We start from the raw sequence: 21,096 nt of genomic DNA, 5'->3' as shown, positions 1-21,096 counted from the left end.
AGAAGGAAGTTGAGATTACTTGCTGTTTTGGACAGTTTTATTTTGGTGTCTTTGGTTTTTCTTTCAGAAAAAAGTAGCCGATCATCCCAATCGAACTCCATCTATATGGCTTGCGATGTACAGAGCTTTTGGGAGACCAATTTTACTGAGCAGCACGTTTCGCTACTTAGCCGACTTGCTGGGTTTTGCTGGACCATTGTGTATTTCTGGAATAGTTCAACGTGTGAATGAAACCCAGAACGGGACAAATAACACAACAGGAGTAAGTTCATGATGCTTTTGAAAAGAAAACATATTATTAGCAGATTTTGTTGTAATTGTCACTTTTTACTAACATAGTTTTATGAGTAATTTGAACAAGTTTATTCATATAAAATTAAAATTTAAAAAGTAATGTTCTTTGTGGAATAGTTTGTGTCTATTATATTCATTGAACTATCTGGTTAATGAAATTATTTCTCAGATTCAGAGCTTATAAATATTTAATAAGCATTATTGTGTGCCAGAAACCACATGCATCAATTTCTCATTGATTGCTTTGTTTGAACTTTACAGTAATCCTTTCAGCAGTTTCCATGCATGCGTACTCCAGAGGTGGCTGTGTCACTTTTTTAAAGGCTTGTGACCAATAACACTAATAATGTGGTTTATAGTGTTATACATTTTTCTGATACGTTAAAAGCCATCACCCTGTTCGACAATGATTGGAGGAAATCTTGTGATGCTTGATTAGATATTATGTTATTATATGGAGGGATAGGTAATAAAAATCACTGTACATTTGCTATTACAACTACAGAATGGTTTTGTTTTCTGCTCTTAAGAAAGCCTGTACTCTGCATTTTCTAGATTTTCTTTTTCCCTAAGATGACTTAATTTCTCTAGTTCCATAAACAGAGTCTATTCCAAGTGGATCGACTTTTCTGTTTTCTCACTCTGATTTATGGTCCCTTTTTCTGCACCAATTAGAATTTTATGCACTGTCAAAGCCTACATTAAATTCTGCCTCACCGCTGAGGCTTTTTGTGGTCATTCTCGTTGAAGCCTGCCTCCTTTAGAACTTCCCTAATGCTTTTTTCCACTTTATCTCGGCCCTTACTGTTTATGCCTTTCACGGTGAAGCATGCTGGGTATGATTTTAAAAATATGGTGAACGTTTACATTTTTAAAAACGTATTACAATGAAAGACATGTTATCATTAATCCCCTTCAGAATACCTCGCCTTGCTTCAGACACATCCATCTCATTGTTCATGTCACTTTCTGAGCCACTTCTGGAAGTCCCCTTTTGTCATTAGTTGTACTGGTTGATCCACTAGACACTTTTACCTTTCATGGTTAGTTTGATAATGAGATACACGTGTTTGAAGTCATGGGGCAGTATTTTGAGGGGCAGTGTGTTTTGTGCTGTAACACATTTATTTAAATTTAAACATTGTATATTTCTCTCATTCCATGTGTTACTTACTGATACACTTAACACTCTAGGTTGTAATCTCTATAAACAGAATAAGTGAACTGTTTAAGTTTCATTCCCACAATATTTACCCCAGCTGTTTGCATACATTAACATTTAATTATTATTAATGTGAATCATGCTTTCACCATCAGGTATACTTCTGTGCTGTTTTGTTTTTACTCACCTCATACATGCAAATACCTAAATTTCATATAGCACATTTACCACCTTCATCCCTTACATATATTGATCATGTGATTTTCTGAGATGGGACAGGACTTGTAGATTTGTGTGCTTTCCCAGGACAGATGAGGAAGAGGCCAGAAGGTCACTAGGTCTCAGTCATTACAAATGATGTGACTTCATTGCTATAATCAAGTGTTACCTATATTTTTTTAACAAACAGGTTACTGTATGCTATCATTGCAAACAAAATTTAATAAATTGTGTGTATTCATATGATATCTGTTTTTCAACAAATAACTCAAATCTATTCTTTTTAATGGCAGAGTAGTATATGCCTTGTGTATTTATATTACATTTCTTTATGAATTTGTTCATGAATATATATGCATTTTCCAAGACTTAGCTACTTTTAGTTGCATACTTATAAACGTGGGGTCTTTGTTACTTTTCTCTTGATGCTGGGACAAAATACCTTACACCCAAAGTTAAGGAAAGAAGGGTTTATTTAGCTTATAGTTTGTGGAGGTTTCAGTCCATAATCAGCTGACTCCAAGGCACAGTGGTGTGGCACAGGGACAACACTTTACAGCAGCAGAAGATAACAAAGTAACAAGAGAAAAGTGGGGGGATTACCCTCTTTTCCTCCCTTATATTCTACATGGGTCATGCTCACCTCCTGAGGGGGTGTAGCACTCACAAAATCTCCTTGTCCTCCTCCAGCAGAGGATGAGGTTGTTTACAAAGTAAGGACTCTGACTTCCTGTGGAGTCCCTTAATTAAACTAAACTTCTCAAGTTGACACAGTGTATCAAGCATGACACATGGGTATGTATGTATCACTGTGATAGAATGTCTAATTCTTTAGGTAAACTACCTAGAAGGGAAATGGCTGCGTGGAAGGCAGTTTCCCCTTTTAGTGTTTTGAGAAATTTCCTTACTGATTTCCATAGTGGTTGTACTAACTTACTTTCCCACCAGCAGTGTAGATGGGTCCTTCTCCCACATAGCCTCGCCAGCATTTGTTACTATTTGATTTCTTGATGATGCCCATTCTTTTTGGGGTAAAATAAATCGCTAAGTTGTTTTAACTTGCATTTCTCTAGTGGGCTAGAGATGCTAAACAATTTTTAATGTATTTGATTATTTGTACTTCTTTTGAGAAATGCCTATTTATTTCAATTGTCCATGTTTTGATTTGGCTTTTATTTGGGGAAGTCTACCTTTTTTAGTCCATTACTTTAGACATTAGTATCTTTTTGAGAAGTATCTGGAAAAGCTCTTTCCAAGTTTATAGCTCATCTTTTTTTTTTTCTGGGTAGAAGCTTTTTAATTTCATGTAGTTTCATTTATTGATTCTTAATGTTACTTCTTTTGCAGTTGGGGTTCTGTTGGGGTTCTTACCTATGTTAGTGTGTTCTGTTTTATCTTCCAGTAGGTTATGTCATTTGTAATATCTAGGACTTTTATTCATTTCTATTTTATTTTAGTACATAGTGTCGTATATGGGTCTACATGTAATTTTCTACTTGTGTGAAAGCAGTTGTTTTCCCAGCACTATTTGTTAAAGACTCTACCTCTTCTCCAGTGTGTGTTTTCTACTCCTTTGTCAAAGATCAAATGGCTTTGTATTCCTAGGGTTTCTAGACGCTCTGTTCTGTTCCATGATACCATATGTACCATGCTTATTTGTCATTGTGGCTTTGTATTATAACTTGAAACACAGGATTTTGCTAACTCTTACTTTGTTCCTGTTGCCCTGGATTGCTTTTGCTATTTTGAGTCTATTCTGCTTTCATATAAATTATATGTAAATATTTTTTATTACCATGAGATATGCTGTTGGTATTTTTATTTGGACTACATTAAATATGTGTATCAGTTTTCATTGTATGATCGTTTTGAATATATTGTTTCTGCCTATAGAAGAAATAGGGATATCTTTCCATTTTCTGATATCTCTTTTGATCTCCTTTTTCACAAACTGTAGTTTTTATTGTAGAGGTCTTTCATGTCCTTGGTCAGCTTAATTCCTAAACATTCCTAAGCATTTATTTTTTTCATGAGACTATTGTGAATGGTATTTTCCCCTAAATTTCTTCTCAGTGCATTTATTATTGGTGTAGAGGAACATATATGATTTTTGTATGTTGATTTTGTATATTGCTGTATTGCTGAATTCAGTTATTAATTTTAGCAATCTTGGGGGCTGGGGATTTAGCTCAGCGGCATAAGCGCCTGCCTTGCAAGCAGGCAGTCGTGAGTTTGATCCCTGGTACCGATAAAAATGAAAAAGACAAAAAAAAAATTTTAGCAATCTTTTGATGGGACTTTTGAATGTTGTATGTGAAGGGTCAAGTTATCTGTAAATAATAATAGTTTGACTTCTAGAATAATTTTTCATAAATTGGGTTTTTTCTCTGCAAATGTCATGTTTTTGAAATCAACATGTAGTCAAATGGCCTATTTTATAATACATAATTTCATTAATATAAAAATATGTTAAAATGTGAAAGAAATGCATAGAATTAATGAAAGTAATAAAGATGCCGAAATAAGATTCTTTCCTCCATTGGTCTGGCTGACCAGGTATGTATTACTGTGGTTTTTACTTTCAAATTAGAGTCTAAATTAATTTTTGTCTTTCCCCTAGTTTCTTATTTAATATAGAATGTATCTTTGCAAGGAACACACCTACAGATTTAAAATTAAAGGCTACCGTTCTATAGTTAGACGTGTCTAGCAATGATAATCATGAATTAAGCATTTTATGCACTGAACTAAACGCCTACATTTGTGGGCATAATGGAGATCAGGTAAAGTTGCCTTTGTGTGGCCCATTCCACAGCTGGTCAGTGTAAGGTCACTGAAATTTTATGTTTAAAAATCATATATGCTTTAAGAAATGCAAACTGTATACTTAGTAGATGAAGTGAGTAGTTTACTTTTGTGTTTTTTTGTTTTGTTTTGTTTTGTCTTTCTGGTACAAGCGTCCAGAAACCCTCTCATCAAAAGAATTTCTGGAAAATGCTTATGTTCTGGCCGTTCTTCTCTTCTTGGCCCTTATCCTGCAGAGGACATTTTTGCAAGCTTCCTACTATGTAACCATAGAGACTGGCATTAACCTCCGTGGAGCGCTTCTGGTATGTACCATCTAGTGGCACAAGCAGGAGTGGCTTTATATTTTTTGCATTTAACTTTCACTTTGATACTACACAACATTTTAAGATCTATTTAATGAAAGAACAACAGAACTCATTCACGAGCCCACTGAGGTAAAAATGACTTAAAATCACATAGTAAGACAGATATTTAGAAGTCTTGCAATTGCTTATTCCTATTTCTATTGTTCTTGAACTTATGTCCAAAGTTGAATATATGTTGTCTCACTAATGTGAGAAGCTCAATGAGTAAATAAGATACAAACTGTACAATAGATACTAAAAATTAGGAATAAACTGTTCAAAAGGAAAGAAACTATGATGAGAGAAAGGAAGGAAGGGAAAAGGGGAAAATATATATATAATACACACACACACACACACACACACACACACACACAAGATAGTTGAGAGCTATATTGCTACTTTCTCTTAGTTCCTTGAAAAGAAAGATTTGTGCTAATGTTCCCTGGACAATATCTCATGCCTGTTTCTTGTAATCTGAATAAGTACTTTAAAGCTAACAGTATACAATGTATTAATTATTTCTACTCTCCCATTACCTTGTTTTCAAATTGTTTTATTTCTCTTTAAAGAATAAAAGAAAAGTTTGTATTCAACTGAGGATAAAGAGTAACTGTGCTAAAATAGGAATAGTGGTTGATTTAACATGCCCATGAAGGTCTTTTTCCCATTTTTTTTCAAAAAATTTTAAGATATATTTGTTATTTTTTTCAATGAAAGTAAATCGGGCCAGGGATTTAGCTCAATGGTGCAAGCTCCTGCCTGGCAAGTATGAGGTCTTGAGTTCAATCCATGGTACAAAAACAGTTGTTCAATGAAAGTAAATAATGATAATGTTGTAAATTTAGAGTTTTATGTGTATTTTTTTTCTTCTTGTAGGCTATGATATACAATAAAATCCTTAGGCTGTCAACGTCTAACTTATCTATGGGTGAGATGACCCTGGGACAGATCAACAACTTGGTTGCCATCGAAACCAATCAACTCATGTGGTTCTTATTCCTGTGTCCCAACCTATGGGCTATGCCTGTTCAGGTAGATTGTTACAAGTAAAGTTCTGTTTGGTGGAGCAAATAAAACAAAAAGAACACCAGATATTTAACTAGGAAGGAGTTTTGAATATGCTGATGTTATTAAACCTTTTTTAGACAAGGAAGCTGAGACCCAGAAGCATTACACCCTGCTTTAAGAAAGGGGAATTTGGAATTATACAGCTTGGATTTATATATCTGTGCCACCCATTGTCTGTACAAGTGCTAAATCCCTCAAAGTATTACTTCTCTTCACTGTGTAATGGGTATGATAGGATAAAATTGCCTCATAGAGTTTGAGATTGTTTGAGTAAGGCAGTGTGTATAATGCAACAGTGCCTACTGTTTCATGGCTAAAAATTAACTGTTGTGCTAAAAATTTCATACAAGTCACAAAGCTAAGAGTTGACTCTTCATTTTGACAAATTCTTTTGTAGCATTTCTAAAAGATAGCAACTTCTTTAATCCATTCCAAAGTTCCAATAGCTACTATATTATAAAATATAATCTTTCTAAGGGGGTACAGTCACAGACAAGCTGAAAGGCTCCTTAACTATCTCCTAGAATTTCAGTAATGATATGTAGTATTTCAGCCAATTGGGTTAAAAATGGCAAAAGAAATGTATTCAGTTTTTTCTTTACTGTCATATTGTATACTTTCAATTTCCTTGAGTTTTTCATCCTGTAGGTGGAGCTTAAATTGTAGATCTCATCTGATGCAGTCTCTTACATTTCCTTGTGTTTTGCATTTGATATAAAACATAAAATAATAACAAAATAATAAAAACGTGTACTTGATTTTAGATTTACTATTGTATTTTTGTGTTTTAGTGAAACACCAAATCTAATTAAAAAGGTGTATCATACCTAATGCACAGTACAAAAAATAAAGATATAGTTTGTCTCATTTTATCAGAATGTGCTTATATATAGCATCTCAATCAAGTAGCTGCCTGTGTAGAATGATCTAGAGTGTGCCAAAAATCAAAGTTTGCACCAAATGCTGCATCATAGGTGACTGGAGGGAATGTTTGATTGTGATTGGAATTCCTCAAAGATTTGACTGCCTGGAAGTACATGTGTCATTTTCATCAGAAAGCTGTTATTATCGGCATGTAGGCATGGATTATATGCTTGAATTGCATGGTTGTGTTGCGTTACGTGACATTAGGAGCTGTGATAAACTGAGCTCCTGGAGAAAAAGGAAAGAGGATAGGGCCTTGGATCTCAAGAATTTAAAGGAGGAAGAAATAGGCAAAGCAGAGAGAAGTTGGGCATAAATAGTTCCTGACTGAGTTTGGGAAACATTTGAAATGGGAAGTGAGATAAGAGGGTACTGCAGTAACAACTTGGGTTCATTAACAGTTTTAATTAGTCTGAGTTGTCGTGTCATCAGGAAACTTTTGGAGTCATGAAGCCAGTGAATGATTTTGGTCCATAAAAAGTGATACTGTGCCTTCTGGTATCAGGGATAAAATTCACAACCCACACTCGGCAGGCAGGCGCTTATGTCCCCTGCCCCAAAGACACATGCACACACAAAAAGATCCTGTCCTCCTCTATAATGCTGCTCTCCACTTTCCATTCCCATAGCTTTGAAAAGCTAGTGTAATTCCAAGAGAATGTGGAATATTAAATCTGTGGTGGGTGACACTATTCTTAAAACAATTTTGTGTGTGTGTGTGTGTGTGTGTGTGTGTGTGTGTGTCCTTTAAAAAATTTAAGATTGCTTTATAAGGTCAAAAGCATCATGGGACCACTCTGCAAATTCATGTAATAAATTGGCTTGACACCAGTTGAACAAGTCATTATACCAAAAATAAATTGTTAGCTGTCCCCAAATAAATCACATTAAAATTCAACTGTCACAGTTGAATTGATTTCCAAATAAACTTAATGTAATGATTAAATTATCACACTTTCACTAAAAATTTTCCTTTTGTGCAATGGTTCCTGCAGCCCCATTTATTTCCCATTTTTCACATGTTTGCCTTCCCAGATCATCATGGGGGTGATTCTGCTCTATAATTTACTTGGATCAAGTGCATTGGTGGGTGCAGCTGTGATTGTGTTACTGGCGCCAATTCAGTACTTCATCGCTACGAAGTTGGCAGAAGCTCAAAAGAGCACTCTTGTAAGTAGCATCTTTTAGAAAATTTATTAGGAAAATCCTGCCCTGCTGATTTATTTTTATAATATAGGAAGTTCATACATGCCGCTCAAGAGAATTTTGAATTCGTTATATCCCATTGCAATCGTTAGGCAGCAAATGTGTGTTTTTGTGTTGCAAAAACCATTTCATTTTTGGTACTAGGGATTGAACTAGTGCATGCTATCATGTTAGGTATGGCCCCAGTCCCTTTTTTAGGATTTTTAAACAATAAGGTCTTACTAAATTGTCCAGGCTAGGTTTGAACTTGTAAATCCTCTTTCTTTAGCCTTTCAGGCAGCTAGGATTACAGGCATAGGACACCATGCCCAGCCGCAGAAACAAGTTTTACAAGTGGAATAAAAATTTAAGACTTGATGATTTAGATTCAAAATTGCAAACTCCTGGTTCTTGATGTTTTTTAAGTGCCAAGAGGTGATGTAGTTTTGGATCCTCCTCTCTGATCTCTGGTTCAAAAAGTACTCTTCAGTGTACATTGAGGCCATTAGGTGTCGGTCATTGACGTGGAAGACGTAGATCCAGGGACAAGTAAAGGGTCAAGTTCAGTGGCTCTGAAATTTAACTTCTTTTGGGTGGACTCTAACAATATGAGGCGTGGAGTTACATGGAAATACTTTAGTGGCAGCTGCTGTGGATGGATATGTTCATGGTCAACTTAGCAAGCAAGAAAAAGTTCCATTATTGACCCTTTCTGGCTTTAATTTTCCATGAAGGCTTCTTACTTGAGCAAGAGTTGGCTGCTTTTAAAGAAATATTTGCAAATAATAAAATTGTTGACAGCATGTTTAGAAATAAAGTTTGATTAAATATGAACTAGATCGTCTGTAAGTCAAGCATAAAATGTAGGCATGCTACTGCTGGTGGAATTGTTTCTCACACTATTTCTACTGTGAAAAGCAAGTCGTATATCATGTAAGTGGTTCTTTATCACTTGTTTTCTTTCTACTTCTGGTGAAATTACTCATTATTTCTGTTTGACCCAATCACCCTTTTTACTCCACCATACAAATACAGAAAGAGTGGAAGAGGAACATAAATGGAAATATGACCATCCTCAAGTATCTATCTTTTGTTTAGCTGTTCATCCATTCATTTTTTGAATCATTATTTGATAGGCATTTAAGACCCTGTAAAATAAAAATGATGAACAAAATACATTCCACTGGCTACTTTTGCTTTTTCCTATCTCTATTTTAACAACTCTTATATCCCTTTTGATAGTTAATAGTCCATATTGTACCTGGCTGATAATTTTGGTACATCGTTTGGCTATAGAGGAAGATAAAAAGCTGATTAGATGTAGGCATTTGTATCTGCTACAGATCTTTTTATAATTAATCCAAGCTAGTATCCAGTAAACCTAGGTTAAGTATTAAAAAATAAGAGCTTAGAAAGAAGTATACAGAAATCTCATGAAATTAAAGATAATAACTTTAGTTTCGATACTTGTATTGTGCAAACACAATGAGAATACAGAAACTATTGTACCCTAATAATTATATTATATTAATTATATTTTTATAATTAATCCAAGTTGTTAGATCAGTAAATCTAAGTATTAAAAAATAAGAGCTTAGAAAGAAGTATATAGAAATCTCAAGAAATTAAAGATAATAACTTTAGTTTTGATACTTGAATCAGGAAACACAATGTGAATGCATAAAATATTGTACCCTAATAAGATAAGAAACAATTTCTTCTTAAATTCATTGTTTTTCTTCTTTTAAATATGAATGATAGTGCTGAAGGGCAAATAAAATAATATAGACATTAGGAGCTGTTTTCTCTTTGTTATTTCTTGAGATCCGTGTCTACATTATCTGCAGATATTATTCCACAAAATCATGTGAAACTGAAGAAGCTATTTTTATATAAACACAAGTAAAAAAATAGGATATTTTTTAGTAGAGAAAAGTTCTAAGGTCATGTCTTTAAATTCATCGTTTTAAAACTGGGGCATCGAAACACAGTGAATTTAACTACTTGTAAGAATTGGAAAGCCTGACTAGTGGCAGGGTCAGTTAGAAATCGAAATCTTCTCAGTCCCTGTCCATTCCTTTGCCCTACCTTTCGGGTTCACACAGACAAAGCTTGTACTGTCTTTTATTCTTTTGTTTTATAGGATTATTCCACTGAAAGACTGAAGAAAACAAATGAAATATTGAAAGGCATCAAACTTCTAAAGTTATATGCCTGGGAGCATATTTTCTGCAAAAGCGTGGAAGAAACAAGAATGAAAGAATTATCAAGTCTCAAATCTTTTGCACTTTATACATCGCTCTCCAGTAAGTTGCTGTTGCCCTCAGAACGGGTGATGCTAGGAGTCATCAACTACCAGTATGGATTAGTTCTATTCAGTTTGGATTATGATCAGAGATACGCTCTAGTCAGCAAAGGAACCGTGTTATCTAGGTGTATGCGTGTGGTAGTCTCAAGCCACAGGCAACGATTTACATTTAAATTAAAGACTATGGTAGGTATAGGTTTAGCATCAAATAGACCTGAATTTGATGCCTTGCAAATTGTGTGTCCTTGGCAATGTTCTTTTACAAAACAAAACCTTAGTTTCTTTATTTGTAGCATGAAGATGGTAATAATATTTGTAATTTAATGGAAATATTTTGTCAGTTACTACTAGGATGATATAATTGGTTTCCTCCCTCTATATAAATTCAGGTGACAAATACATATGATTTTTTTTTACCAGGGAGACATTTTCTCCATTATCTTCTAGTTCTTCATCCTTCTCTGCTTCCTTCCTTCCCTTCCTTGTTTCCTCCCTTCCTTTCATCATGCATGACCTTCACACTTAGCCACATCCCCAGATCACTTTTTAAATTATTTTTAATTTTGAGACAGTGTCTTGCTGAGTGATTCAGTTGCCCAGAGTGAACTTAAATTTGGAATCTGTTATAACTTGAGCCCCGGTATAAAATCTAAGGAGGCAAGAGACCGAAAATTTAGTGGCAAAGGCTTTATTTTTAGGCCTGGCGACCAGTCTCCGGGAGCCAATTTGGAGACTGTCCCCTAGAAGCTGCAGGGAGGACTTTAAAAAGGGGCTGGAGGAAAGGGCGGGGGGAGAGAAACAAAGAAACCTGTAGAGCCATCAAACTTGTTGACCCGAGTCTGGAAACTGTATTGCTGTCTATTTAGCTCTGACAATCTAGGGAGTTTTTGGTGTTTTTTAAAAATTATTTTTATCCTGCAGACTGACATTATCTCAGAGTGGCACGTCTGCAGCAATATTTGGAGAAGAAAGTGGACAGTTAATTATCTCAGGACAGCTTGTCTTCGCTAGTGAGTGCGAAGGGGTCACAAGTTATGAGACGCTGGAACTTAAGTTTTACGAAGACCTGATATCTAACTCATTTGATATATACAGAACAAAAGGAAAGCACCGATTGGGGTTTGGGCCATAGTATTATCCGGTAATTTGTTTTAAGCTAAGCAGTTTTTAAAATTGGGGCAGGCTCATTTTACAACAGATCATCACCGGGTCAGGGGGAGGTCACCAGAAACCCAAATTTTTTATGGCCTAGATAGATAGGTGAGGGGAGAGGGAGGCAATAAGGCGCCATACAGAACAGAAAACGGCGGTAATGTGTCAAGGTCAGGGTAAAGGGTTAAACTCACACGCAAATCTCTCTGCACACAAGCAGGTTACTTTAAACAAATGTAAATTAATTGCCATTCTAGTTTTCCTTAGCTCTTTAGCGGAGAATAGAGGCTCCTAGCAGTGATTAACAACCCTTGTTAGCTTGTTTTAGCACAGCTTCTGTAGTTTGTAGAGAGCAACAATGGTTAACATATCAATTAGGTGAGATTTTTGCAATTCTTTACAGAGGAGAGTGTTGCTCAACAGATCAATTAGGTCCCTTAACATATCAGTTAGAAAAAAAAGATAAAACAAACACATTTAGTAAGCCCCTATACAGGTTTGCTATAATACACATATAACAAAGCTATTTTCTTAGGGTACAACAGAATCCTCCTGCCCAGGCCTCCCAGATTGCTGGGATTATAAGTGTGTATCACCAAACCCAGCTAAATTAGGTTTTTTTGTAAAAATTAATTTCTTTAAATTGATTTTGGTATTACTCTTGATATTTTTATCCTCAAAGATTTAAAAAATTACGTACAACTATATTTATTTTATCTACATTTTTTAGAACTAATATTTTCATGAAGACTGTACTTGAGGATGCCATTTTCAAAACTTGGGGAGAAAATAAAATCATTTTCAAGTAAAAAGAGCCAAGAGGTAGTCATGTAAAATCTTTTTTTTCCAATACATTTTTATTTTTTCCTTCAAAGTATAAGGCATTACTCTCAAGAATGATTTACAAAAATTCAACCAAACTACAGCTTGACTAATATTTGCGTAATTGATTTATGTGTTGGTTTTATTCATCACTATTGCTCCCAAAGCTCTTTAACAACTTAAAGTTTTATAAGCTTGTATGGCGTTTTCTGTTGAATTACAAATGTCTTTCAATCTTAGAGATGATAAATACTTCCTCCATAGAATAGAGAAAATAGAAAGTAGAAAAAATACTGAGTGCATGCTCTGTTCTAGACCCAGTGTTCAGTAGAAATCGATGTAATGGGAGTACTTGCATTGCAAGTACCTTGTGAGACTAAAAAAGGCCACACACAGGATGCCAACAGGAAATGTTAGCATATTTGATGAATAGTAGTTTAGAACATTAGACAAAACTACAAAGGAAGAAAAAGAACAAGGAAGTAATGAGAGAGGATAATGGATACCTCCAGGTGTTAGCACTGACCTGCGATCAAATCGTGGCTCATCAACTTGTCAGCAGCACAGCCCTGCTGAGCTGTTTGCTGAAGTCTCAGTTTCCTGGTTAGCAAGCCAGGAGTGACCTTGGGTGTGAAGTAAGGCTATGTGTGTGTGACGGTTTAGAAATAGTATCTGCTGTGTTCAGAAGCGCAGTTAGAACAAACACCAGCCGGATTGAAGATCCTACTTCTTATATTTGGTGTTTTTGGCATTTGAGATATTATTTGAGGGGTGAAAAGACTGTAAAACAATTTTCTAGTCTCTGATACTGAGTGATCGTGTGCTGCGTATGGGTTTAATTCATTGGTGAAGGCAGAGAAGATAATATATTATTTTTCACTCTTCACTTTGATAATGTTTTCAATGAAAAAGTAGAAAGATCAGGAGACTTTTGTAACAGAAATATCTGGGCTTTAATCCAAAATCTCTTACTTTGGAATCTTGCATGTAACCTAAAATGTTTCCTCTTTATGATTTAGGGTTGTTGTAATCATTACATATGAGGATAGATGTAAAATGCTAATATCATACCTCAGTCATCTTGGATCGTGTGATTACTAACAGAACAAAGTGGTACCCAGACCGGCAGCCAGACTGCATAGGTTTGGATGTCAGCTATGCAGCAGTGAGCTTTCCTTCTCACCTTTTTTACCTTTTTGCTTTTGGTTTTTTGAGACAGAGTCTTGCTGCATAGTTCAGGCTGGCCTTGAACTTGCTGTGTAACCCAGACTGGCCTTGAACTCACAGCAGTCCTCCTGCCTCAGTCTCCTGAGTGCTGGGAATAGAGGCGTGCACCACCACACCCGGTTTCTTTCCATCTTTATGATGGTACTGGGAGAATATCTGGGACCTGAATGTGGATTTGGTTGTGACAGAAATGTTTTTAATTAAAATGGTGGCAGTTGTCCTTATTCTTCCTCATCAAGAGAAAATCAGTTCAAACTGCAAGAATACAAATGAAGTATAGAAAATGACAAAGGTAAAAGAAAAAAATGGATTTATGGAAATCAGAGGACAGTAGTTAGCAAAAGAAAGGCAAAGAGGAAATGTGACCCCTCTTTGCTCCATTTGGTGTTTGAATCCTCAGTGTTGTGCAGGGTTTGGAGTTGATGGCTGAGTGTCGTGTAGACCTGCAAAAGCACAGTCTAATTCTGACCTGTCTACAGTGGTAGAGGAATTCCTAAGATCACACAGTTTTTTAAAATCAAAGCCTTGTACTCCTTTGCTTTGAGCACTCCTTGTGTCATTGTATGAAAGTGTGACAGTTCACTATGTCTTTTGGCTCCTTAGTCTCTAAATTTCTGTACTTCCTGGACTGTATAATTATAAATAATCAATTTGGCTTTTTACTTTTACTCTGACTTCTTAACAATAGTATTAGAGGAAAATATTGATTTTCCTTGTTTTAGCTATGTTTGCAATATCCATCAAGTGATTGTGAACTATAGTCCCAGAGATATATTCCAATAAGCAAAAGACCACAGATACAGAGCTTTTATTGACTGAAAGATTTGTAAGTGAACGCCGATAGCACTGCTGAAAAACAATTTTGAGCCATGGCAGATTTTCATTTTTCATGTGTGTAGTGACCTGATTTTACATATTTCAACTAGGTTAGTGGACCAAACAAAATACAGATGGTAAGTCAAAGAGAAGAGAGATAAATAGAAAATAGAGAGAAGTTCAAATCCTTCCCCAAATTACCATTCTGGTGTTGTAGAAATATTTCAGTATATATGTTAATCTGTTTCATTTATACTAATAGTTGATCTTAGTTCATTGAAAAGAAGGTTTTTGCTGTTCCTTTCTTTTTTTGTAAGAGTCTTTTTGGTTCCTGTCCCATATTGAGCAACTACTCTGAAGATAACAATACACAACATGATAACCACTGTTATTATCTTATTTGATTATGAAAATTTGTTTTATTTTCTCATAAACTAACAAAAAGAAAAAGAGAATCCAAAGAAAGTACACTTATTAAATTCTTATGATTTTCATAAAAAGGGTTATTTCCTCTATATTCTGTTATTTGTAAATTTCATTTTTTAAAAAATCCTCTGTAATTCTTCAATAAAGAGAAACAGTTTCTGATTCAGTCTAAGGGGTGGCAGCTCCTATAACCACAGACACGGGGTCCCGACTGGGAAATGTGTGGGGACTCCAGTCAAAACACTATTTAATGCACTTTTCTTTCTTATCTCCAAGGAAAGTTTAAGAACAGCTGCTTAATTACAATGACTGTAAATTTCTTTATGGTTGGCTCAAGCTAATGAATCTGATTTCTTTCCACAGTCTTCATGAACGCAGCAATCCCCATCGCAGCGGTCCTTGCTGTAAGGCATTTTTTCTTGCTTTTTAGAAATGGAGCCAAGTCAGTGTGTATAAATGATTTATGAAAAAGAATGTGTGGGTGGCGACATATACTGCTTCATTTCTGTTATTCCTTCTTTGCAATTTTTCTAGGCCAGGATCGCTCACTCTTGACACTATGAACACCTTGGCCAGATAGCTTTTTAATTATCAGTGGGCGTCGTAGCATTAGGACATTTTCCAGCTTCCATAGATTCTGCCTACGTCCAGTCTTGACAGTGAAAAACATCCCTGGACGCTGGCAAATGCACCCTGGGGGAAGAACTAAGAATGGCTGACAGTGAACCATTTTAATCTCAATGACCTGTTTCCCGTACATTTTTACAACAGGGTGCTAGATCAACAACGAAAATGGTAATAATTAGGCTGCATTTTGAGCTAAAATGACAAACCCAGCCACTGACATTATTTTTTGAAATGTGCCTAAGTCTTCACATTTCTGCATGCACTTTTAGTAATCTACACTAGGGACACTTAAGTAACAGAACATTCTCTTTTCTTTTAGAGTATTAAAAAGCATTGTTGATTGCAAAGAGCTTGACTGGTGCTCAGTGAAGAACTGTGAGTTCTTCTACTTATTCCCCAACTCAGCAATTTGACAGAAGTATTTTCTTATGCTGTAAATAGACTCTGTCCTGACTTTTAAAAATCAGTTTACTGCTGGGAAGACTCATCAAGCATTAAGCTTGCCCCAACAGTATTGTTTTAGCTAAGGAGCTTGGGATGAAGGAATTGTTTACATAGTTGTGATGGCCATATTGGCACAAAGGCAAATATTAGGTTTGTAAAAATGAACACACAGACTTTCTGTGGCTCTCTCTAAAGCAACACTTGCTTTGCACAGACTTTTGTGACCCACGCCTATGCCAGTGGCCACAACCTCAAGCCTGCAGAGGCCTTCGCCTCCCTGTCTCTCTTCCACATCCTTGTCACCCCGCTGTTCCTGCTCTCCACGGTGGTCAGATTTGCGGTCAAAGCCATCATAAGGTAGGCACCAAAATCTCTGGATTGCTTTCCTAATGATGGTAGAAATAATACGTGTGTCCTAATGGTACATTTGGAAAAGTGCAAAACAGTGCATTCATTCATAATCATTGCCCAGAGATGACCATTGTTAAAATTTGGGTATGTGACTTCGGTACTTTATTTCATATAAAAATAATTATCACAAAATAAAGATGTTGAATTTATATAGGTTTTGACTCCTTATTTCACTTTGTATTTTCATTGTTTTTTCCTTGCCATTGTCCATTGTTTGGAAGTACATTAATTTCTCTATGAATTGCCTATTTATTGGGCATTTGTAATGTTTTCTGTTTTCTGCTTAATATACGTAACAATAAAGTAAACATCTTTATTTATCTTGCACTTTTCTCTCACGGTTTTCTTACGTCTAATTTTTAGAGGTTTCAATACTAGTTTTAGACTATGCATGTCTTTAAGTTCCTTGATATTCATACTGATGTTGCTTTCCATTAAAGTGGTAGAGGGTCAAATAGTACCCATACATTTGAAATTATTTGTATGTGCTTTGATTTTTGTTGTTGTTTGTTTGTTTGTTTCTAGACAGGGTCTTACCACATAGTTCAAGAGGCTGGCCTTGAACTCACTTTGTAGCCCAGGCTGGCCTCGAACTTGCAACACTCAGTCTCCCAAGTGCTAGAATTATAGGCAGGCACCACCACACCCAAGGATGATATAGCTATGTTTTCCACTGAAACCATACCAATTTATATGTGTCTCCTCAGTGACAGAATTTTTATACCAACATATAAATTCTGTTACAAATTCAGTTTAACTGGAAAAAAAGAAATAACATATAAAATCAGTCCCTGAAAATAGAGAGGCTTGCAAAACTTTCTAGTATTTTGCTCATTTAAGTATACTTCTATACTGTCTCCAATTGGTATAGACTTTGTTTCATATAGAATTTCCCATAACAAACAGCTATGTGATAGAACTGATGTGATAATGGCCCATTCCCCATCAGTTTTATTTATATTCTATGAAATGTTACTAAACCACATCTTCTATATTGTGTGTACCATAATCTACCTGTGTCTCAGAATCTATTAAACATAAGGAAGTCTCAAGTAGTATTTTGCTTTTGTGTATCTGTCTTTACAAACCTTATACAACCTCAGTATGTTTCATAACTGAAAGATGAAATGCCTAAGCATTGTGCCACTAAAGGAAAACTAGAAAAACTCATGCCTTAAATACATTAAATACAATTTTGCTATTGACAGAAATCTAAAGCATCTCTAATAATGTCTTAAAATGACATAACTTTTCCTGTATCCATATATTAGTGAAAAAACCTAGTATTTCATGTTCAAAACACCTGAATCTCTAGGTTCAAGCAACATTTGACATTGACTTAGCAATGGCTTACTGCCAGCTAAAATTAAATTCATAAAAAATTATCCTGTTGTGAATGAAATTCTGCTAGGATTTGATGGTGTCATAACAGCTTCAATTCTGTTCCTCGAGTTAGGTCATTAGTAGCATTTCGGAAGCTTGTTTCAGTTTAGAGCTCAGGCCCTCTGGCCTCATCTACTCTCACATCCTTTTCTTATTGTCCTGCCTTCTGAAGCCCTTGAACAGATCATGGCCTGCAAGTGTAGTACCACTTCCAAATTAGGCAGTGCTTTGGAAGGGACGATGCTTCAAACAGTAAAAGTGATAAATGGCCAGAGTCTGCTATTTTGGGCCTTATTTTCATTTTAACAGCTATCCCTTTCATGGTTGCACTGTTAACTGGAATGCGATTTTGCACTGCAAGTAGAGACAAAAAGCAGTTGATAGCTTTTAACAAATAATTCCTGTGAAATCAGGAGGTTTACCAAACATCAAAAGAACTTTCAGTGGGTTTGGAAAAAGATAGCAATCTAAGGACTTTCCCCCAATCCATAGTACACAGTTTTGCTGTAGTAAATCCTAGTATAACTGAGGGTGGATAAAGTCCCCTGTGTATTTCTGCATAGCACTTTCCCTTCTGTACATTTCAGGGAAAAGGCATTTGCCAGTTTGATAAAGACCAGTCTGTTTTTAGGGCTTAGTTCCAGGTTTCCCAAGCCATAGGCCAAGTAGAATCTGCTTGTAAAAACATGCTCTCTAAAATGACTTGCAGTTGATCTGCGGGTCTTATAGAGATGGTTGGTCAACAGAGGAAGCCAATCATTTTCCCTGCTGTGTGCCAGTTCTGGGAACCCAAGGAAGCCTTTGCCCAGTCTTGATGGGGCTGGACATTTTCTTCGGTGCCTGGGAACCCGTGACCAGTCTTTGATGCCAGTTGGCCCACAGTGAGTCGAGCAGCTTGTTTATAATCAGAGGCTTTGGTCAGCTGATTTGAGATCCACTTTTCAGCACTGTGGAAGTCATAGGTTCTTCACCAGATTCTTAAGTGCATTCAAGAGTTTGGTGGGATAGAATGGGCTGAAGTATATTTGCAAATGTGTGTCATGCATACATCAAGGAAATCTGAAGTCTCCCATACCAAAGGAAAACTCCATGCCATGTAAAATTCTCTGCTCCAGAAAATTCCTTCTTTGGAAGAGGTTTGGATCATTAGCTAAAATTTGTGGCATTCATTTATTGAGATATATATATGTGTGTGTATGTATGTATGTACAATATGTCATGTATGATATATAATGTATAACATATGTAATATATAATAGATTACATGTAATTCATCAAATGTCATAATTATACACATATTATGTAAGAAATATAAAAACAGAAAAATAAATATATAAAAATAATGAATATCTATATAAACTATCCCCTGTATATTTTATGATGTATTTCTGCCTGAAAAATATCACAAAGAAGCTGAATGAGGTTTGCTCTTTCTTCCAAGCTTGAATTATATTAGCTTCTTCCTCCTCACGACCCATGACACCTAATATCATTTGCGCTTTCTGGGCATTCCATGACAAAGTGTTGCAGTCTATATTTGCAAAACAGAGAGAAAAAAAGTCACTGTTACTTAAAAATTCAAATACTTAAACAAGAGTGTCTCCCCCCAGGATGCTCACCTACTTCTCCACTTTGCTTTATTAGGAAATAATGTACATGTTTTGCTTTTCTGGAGGAGAAGTTATTGTATTTCCTTATAAATGATTCGAGTTAGGTATCTGGTGTTTGGTATATAATGTAGTATTTATGTTCAAAGGTGTTATTTGCCTATTGAAAAAAGATAAGTCCCTCATTTTGTTGGGAAGTAACCTCTTGTCCTTATTCTCATGTACCTCCCAAAGGATTTTGTGTTTGACTTGCCTGCTGCCTTGACATCAGAAGACACACTGTTCCTGAAATTTATCAAGCAACATGCTTACAATTTGGTTTGGTCTCTGTATTTTAGTCAATAATTCTCATTTAAAAACAAACAAACATATAAACCAAATTACATATATATATATATATATATATATATATATATATATATAGTTGCTTACGAATTCAAGCCATAGAGCAATCATGGTTCAACCTGAGGCCTGTTTTGCGGGGTCTCAGCGTCTTCACTTGTCAAATGAACCTAATAATAGTACTTGTTAATGATGGTTCAAGAAAGTCAAACAGGAAAATCCATAAAAATATCCAGAATGTTGCCTAGATATTTTAGGTATTTCAAAATTTTCTGTTTCACTAATTTACAAGCCTTTTCCTCATTTCCATTCCTCTAAGCATCTTTGGTGGGACTGCATCGATTTATTATTAGTTCAGATATATTACCAGGCATCAGTACTGACAAAACTGAGACTGAGATGCACAACATCACCATCTTGTTGGAGAGACCAGAAAAGGAAGCCAGTTCCAATGTAAAGCTCCGCAATAGACTGGCTGGGCATGGTGGTGTGAACCTGTAATCCCAGCACTTGAGAGAATGAGGCAGGAGGATTGCCATGAGGTCCAGGTCAACCTGGGCTACATGATGAATTCAAGGCTAACCTAGGCTACATGTGATCTTTTAGGTGATAAAAGATGCTGAAAGACAAAGACGCCATTTTTTTATTTTAAGAAAAGTCAACGTTTGCATTTTTAAATTATAATCCTGGAGAAGTGATAGAAGTTACTTTACCACTAATCAGGATTCATGCATTGTCTATAATTGTTTTGCCTCCGTGATTCCTGATAGGAACTCGTATGAACAGGAAGTGCTCTTCATATTACCCAATTACTCATTCACCAGACATTTCTTGAGGAATTACTATGTTTTAGATATTGAGCTTGACTGTAGAAATGAAAAGTTTTGCTCTTGATGAGTTCACAGTGTGAGATAAAAGATAGTAACGAATAATTAATAAAATGATGAGAAAGTAGGAGCATGAAGGAATCTTTGGCCAACCACACTTAAGAAGGGGAGAGAAGAGGTTTAGAAAATGGCTGTGTTGGACCAAGTCCATTGATGCTCCCTGTCCCTGAAGTTCTAAAGGCTGATACCCTTTTGGGTAGGTCTCTCTACCCTTGGTTACTCTGACAGGTCTTTGCTTCCTGATGTTCAACAAGGGTGGTCTTCATATATTCCACAAAAACTTCAGTAGGATTTGTGTGTATACGAAAGCCACCTTGAATGTCTAAACCACCAGTTTATTTGTTTGATTCATTGACCAAGCATTTACAGAGTAATGTGGGCCAGGCGCTGCTGGTCTTGAAGTACAGAGGGAGATGGCTGAGCCGCAGTACTCCCCTGTGTGTGCCGTGGCCCGGGGCAGGGTTGGTAAAAAGTGTGCCTTTCCCTGACCAAGCTGTGCTCCTTGAGACCATGACTCCTCAAAACGTAAGAGCAAAATGACCAGTACAGTCTGTAAAAGTAAAAAAGGAGTATGTGCTCTTCAGGGCAAATAAAACACTATTTCATAAGGCACTTCCATTGCTGTGTCTTTGAAGTC

The 21,096-nt window shown here is 36.0% G+C and overlaps 1 protein-coding gene across 7 annotated transcripts in view; it reads left to right on the top strand.

Annotated features, from left to right (window-relative positions):
- Positions 1–21,096, top strand: part of Abcc9 (ATP binding cassette subfamily C member 9) — a 127,999-nt gene that overhangs the window by 15,608 nt on the left and 91,295 nt on the right. For all 7 annotated transcript variants that reach the window (XM_063238341.1, XM_063238345.1, XM_063238339.1 and 4 more), the window contains exons 8-14: positions 68–262; positions 4,633–4,785; positions 5,707–5,862; positions 7,858–7,992; positions 10,151–10,313; positions 15,122–15,162; positions 16,044–16,186. In XM_063238341.1, the coding sequence (XP_063094411.1) occupies positions 68–262; positions 4,633–4,785; positions 5,707–5,862; positions 7,858–7,992; positions 10,151–10,313; positions 15,122–15,162; positions 16,044–16,186 (986 nt within the window). The remainder of the gene's footprint in view (positions 1–67; positions 263–4,632; positions 4,786–5,706; positions 5,863–7,857; positions 7,993–10,150; positions 10,314–15,121; positions 15,163–16,043; positions 16,187–21,096) is intronic.

This window comes from Cavia porcellus, unplaced genomic scaffold (assembly GCF_034190915.1).
Source record: "Cavia porcellus strain 051 isolate PalLab524CR breed Dunkin Hartley unplaced genomic scaffold, mCavPor4.1 scaffold_27, whole genome shotgun sequence".
NCBI classification, from domain to species: domain Eukaryota; kingdom Metazoa; phylum Chordata; class Mammalia; order Rodentia; family Caviidae; genus Cavia; species Cavia porcellus.
The sequence above is the reverse complement of the archived record's forward strand: the minus strand, read 5'-3'. Positions and strand labels throughout refer to the sequence as shown.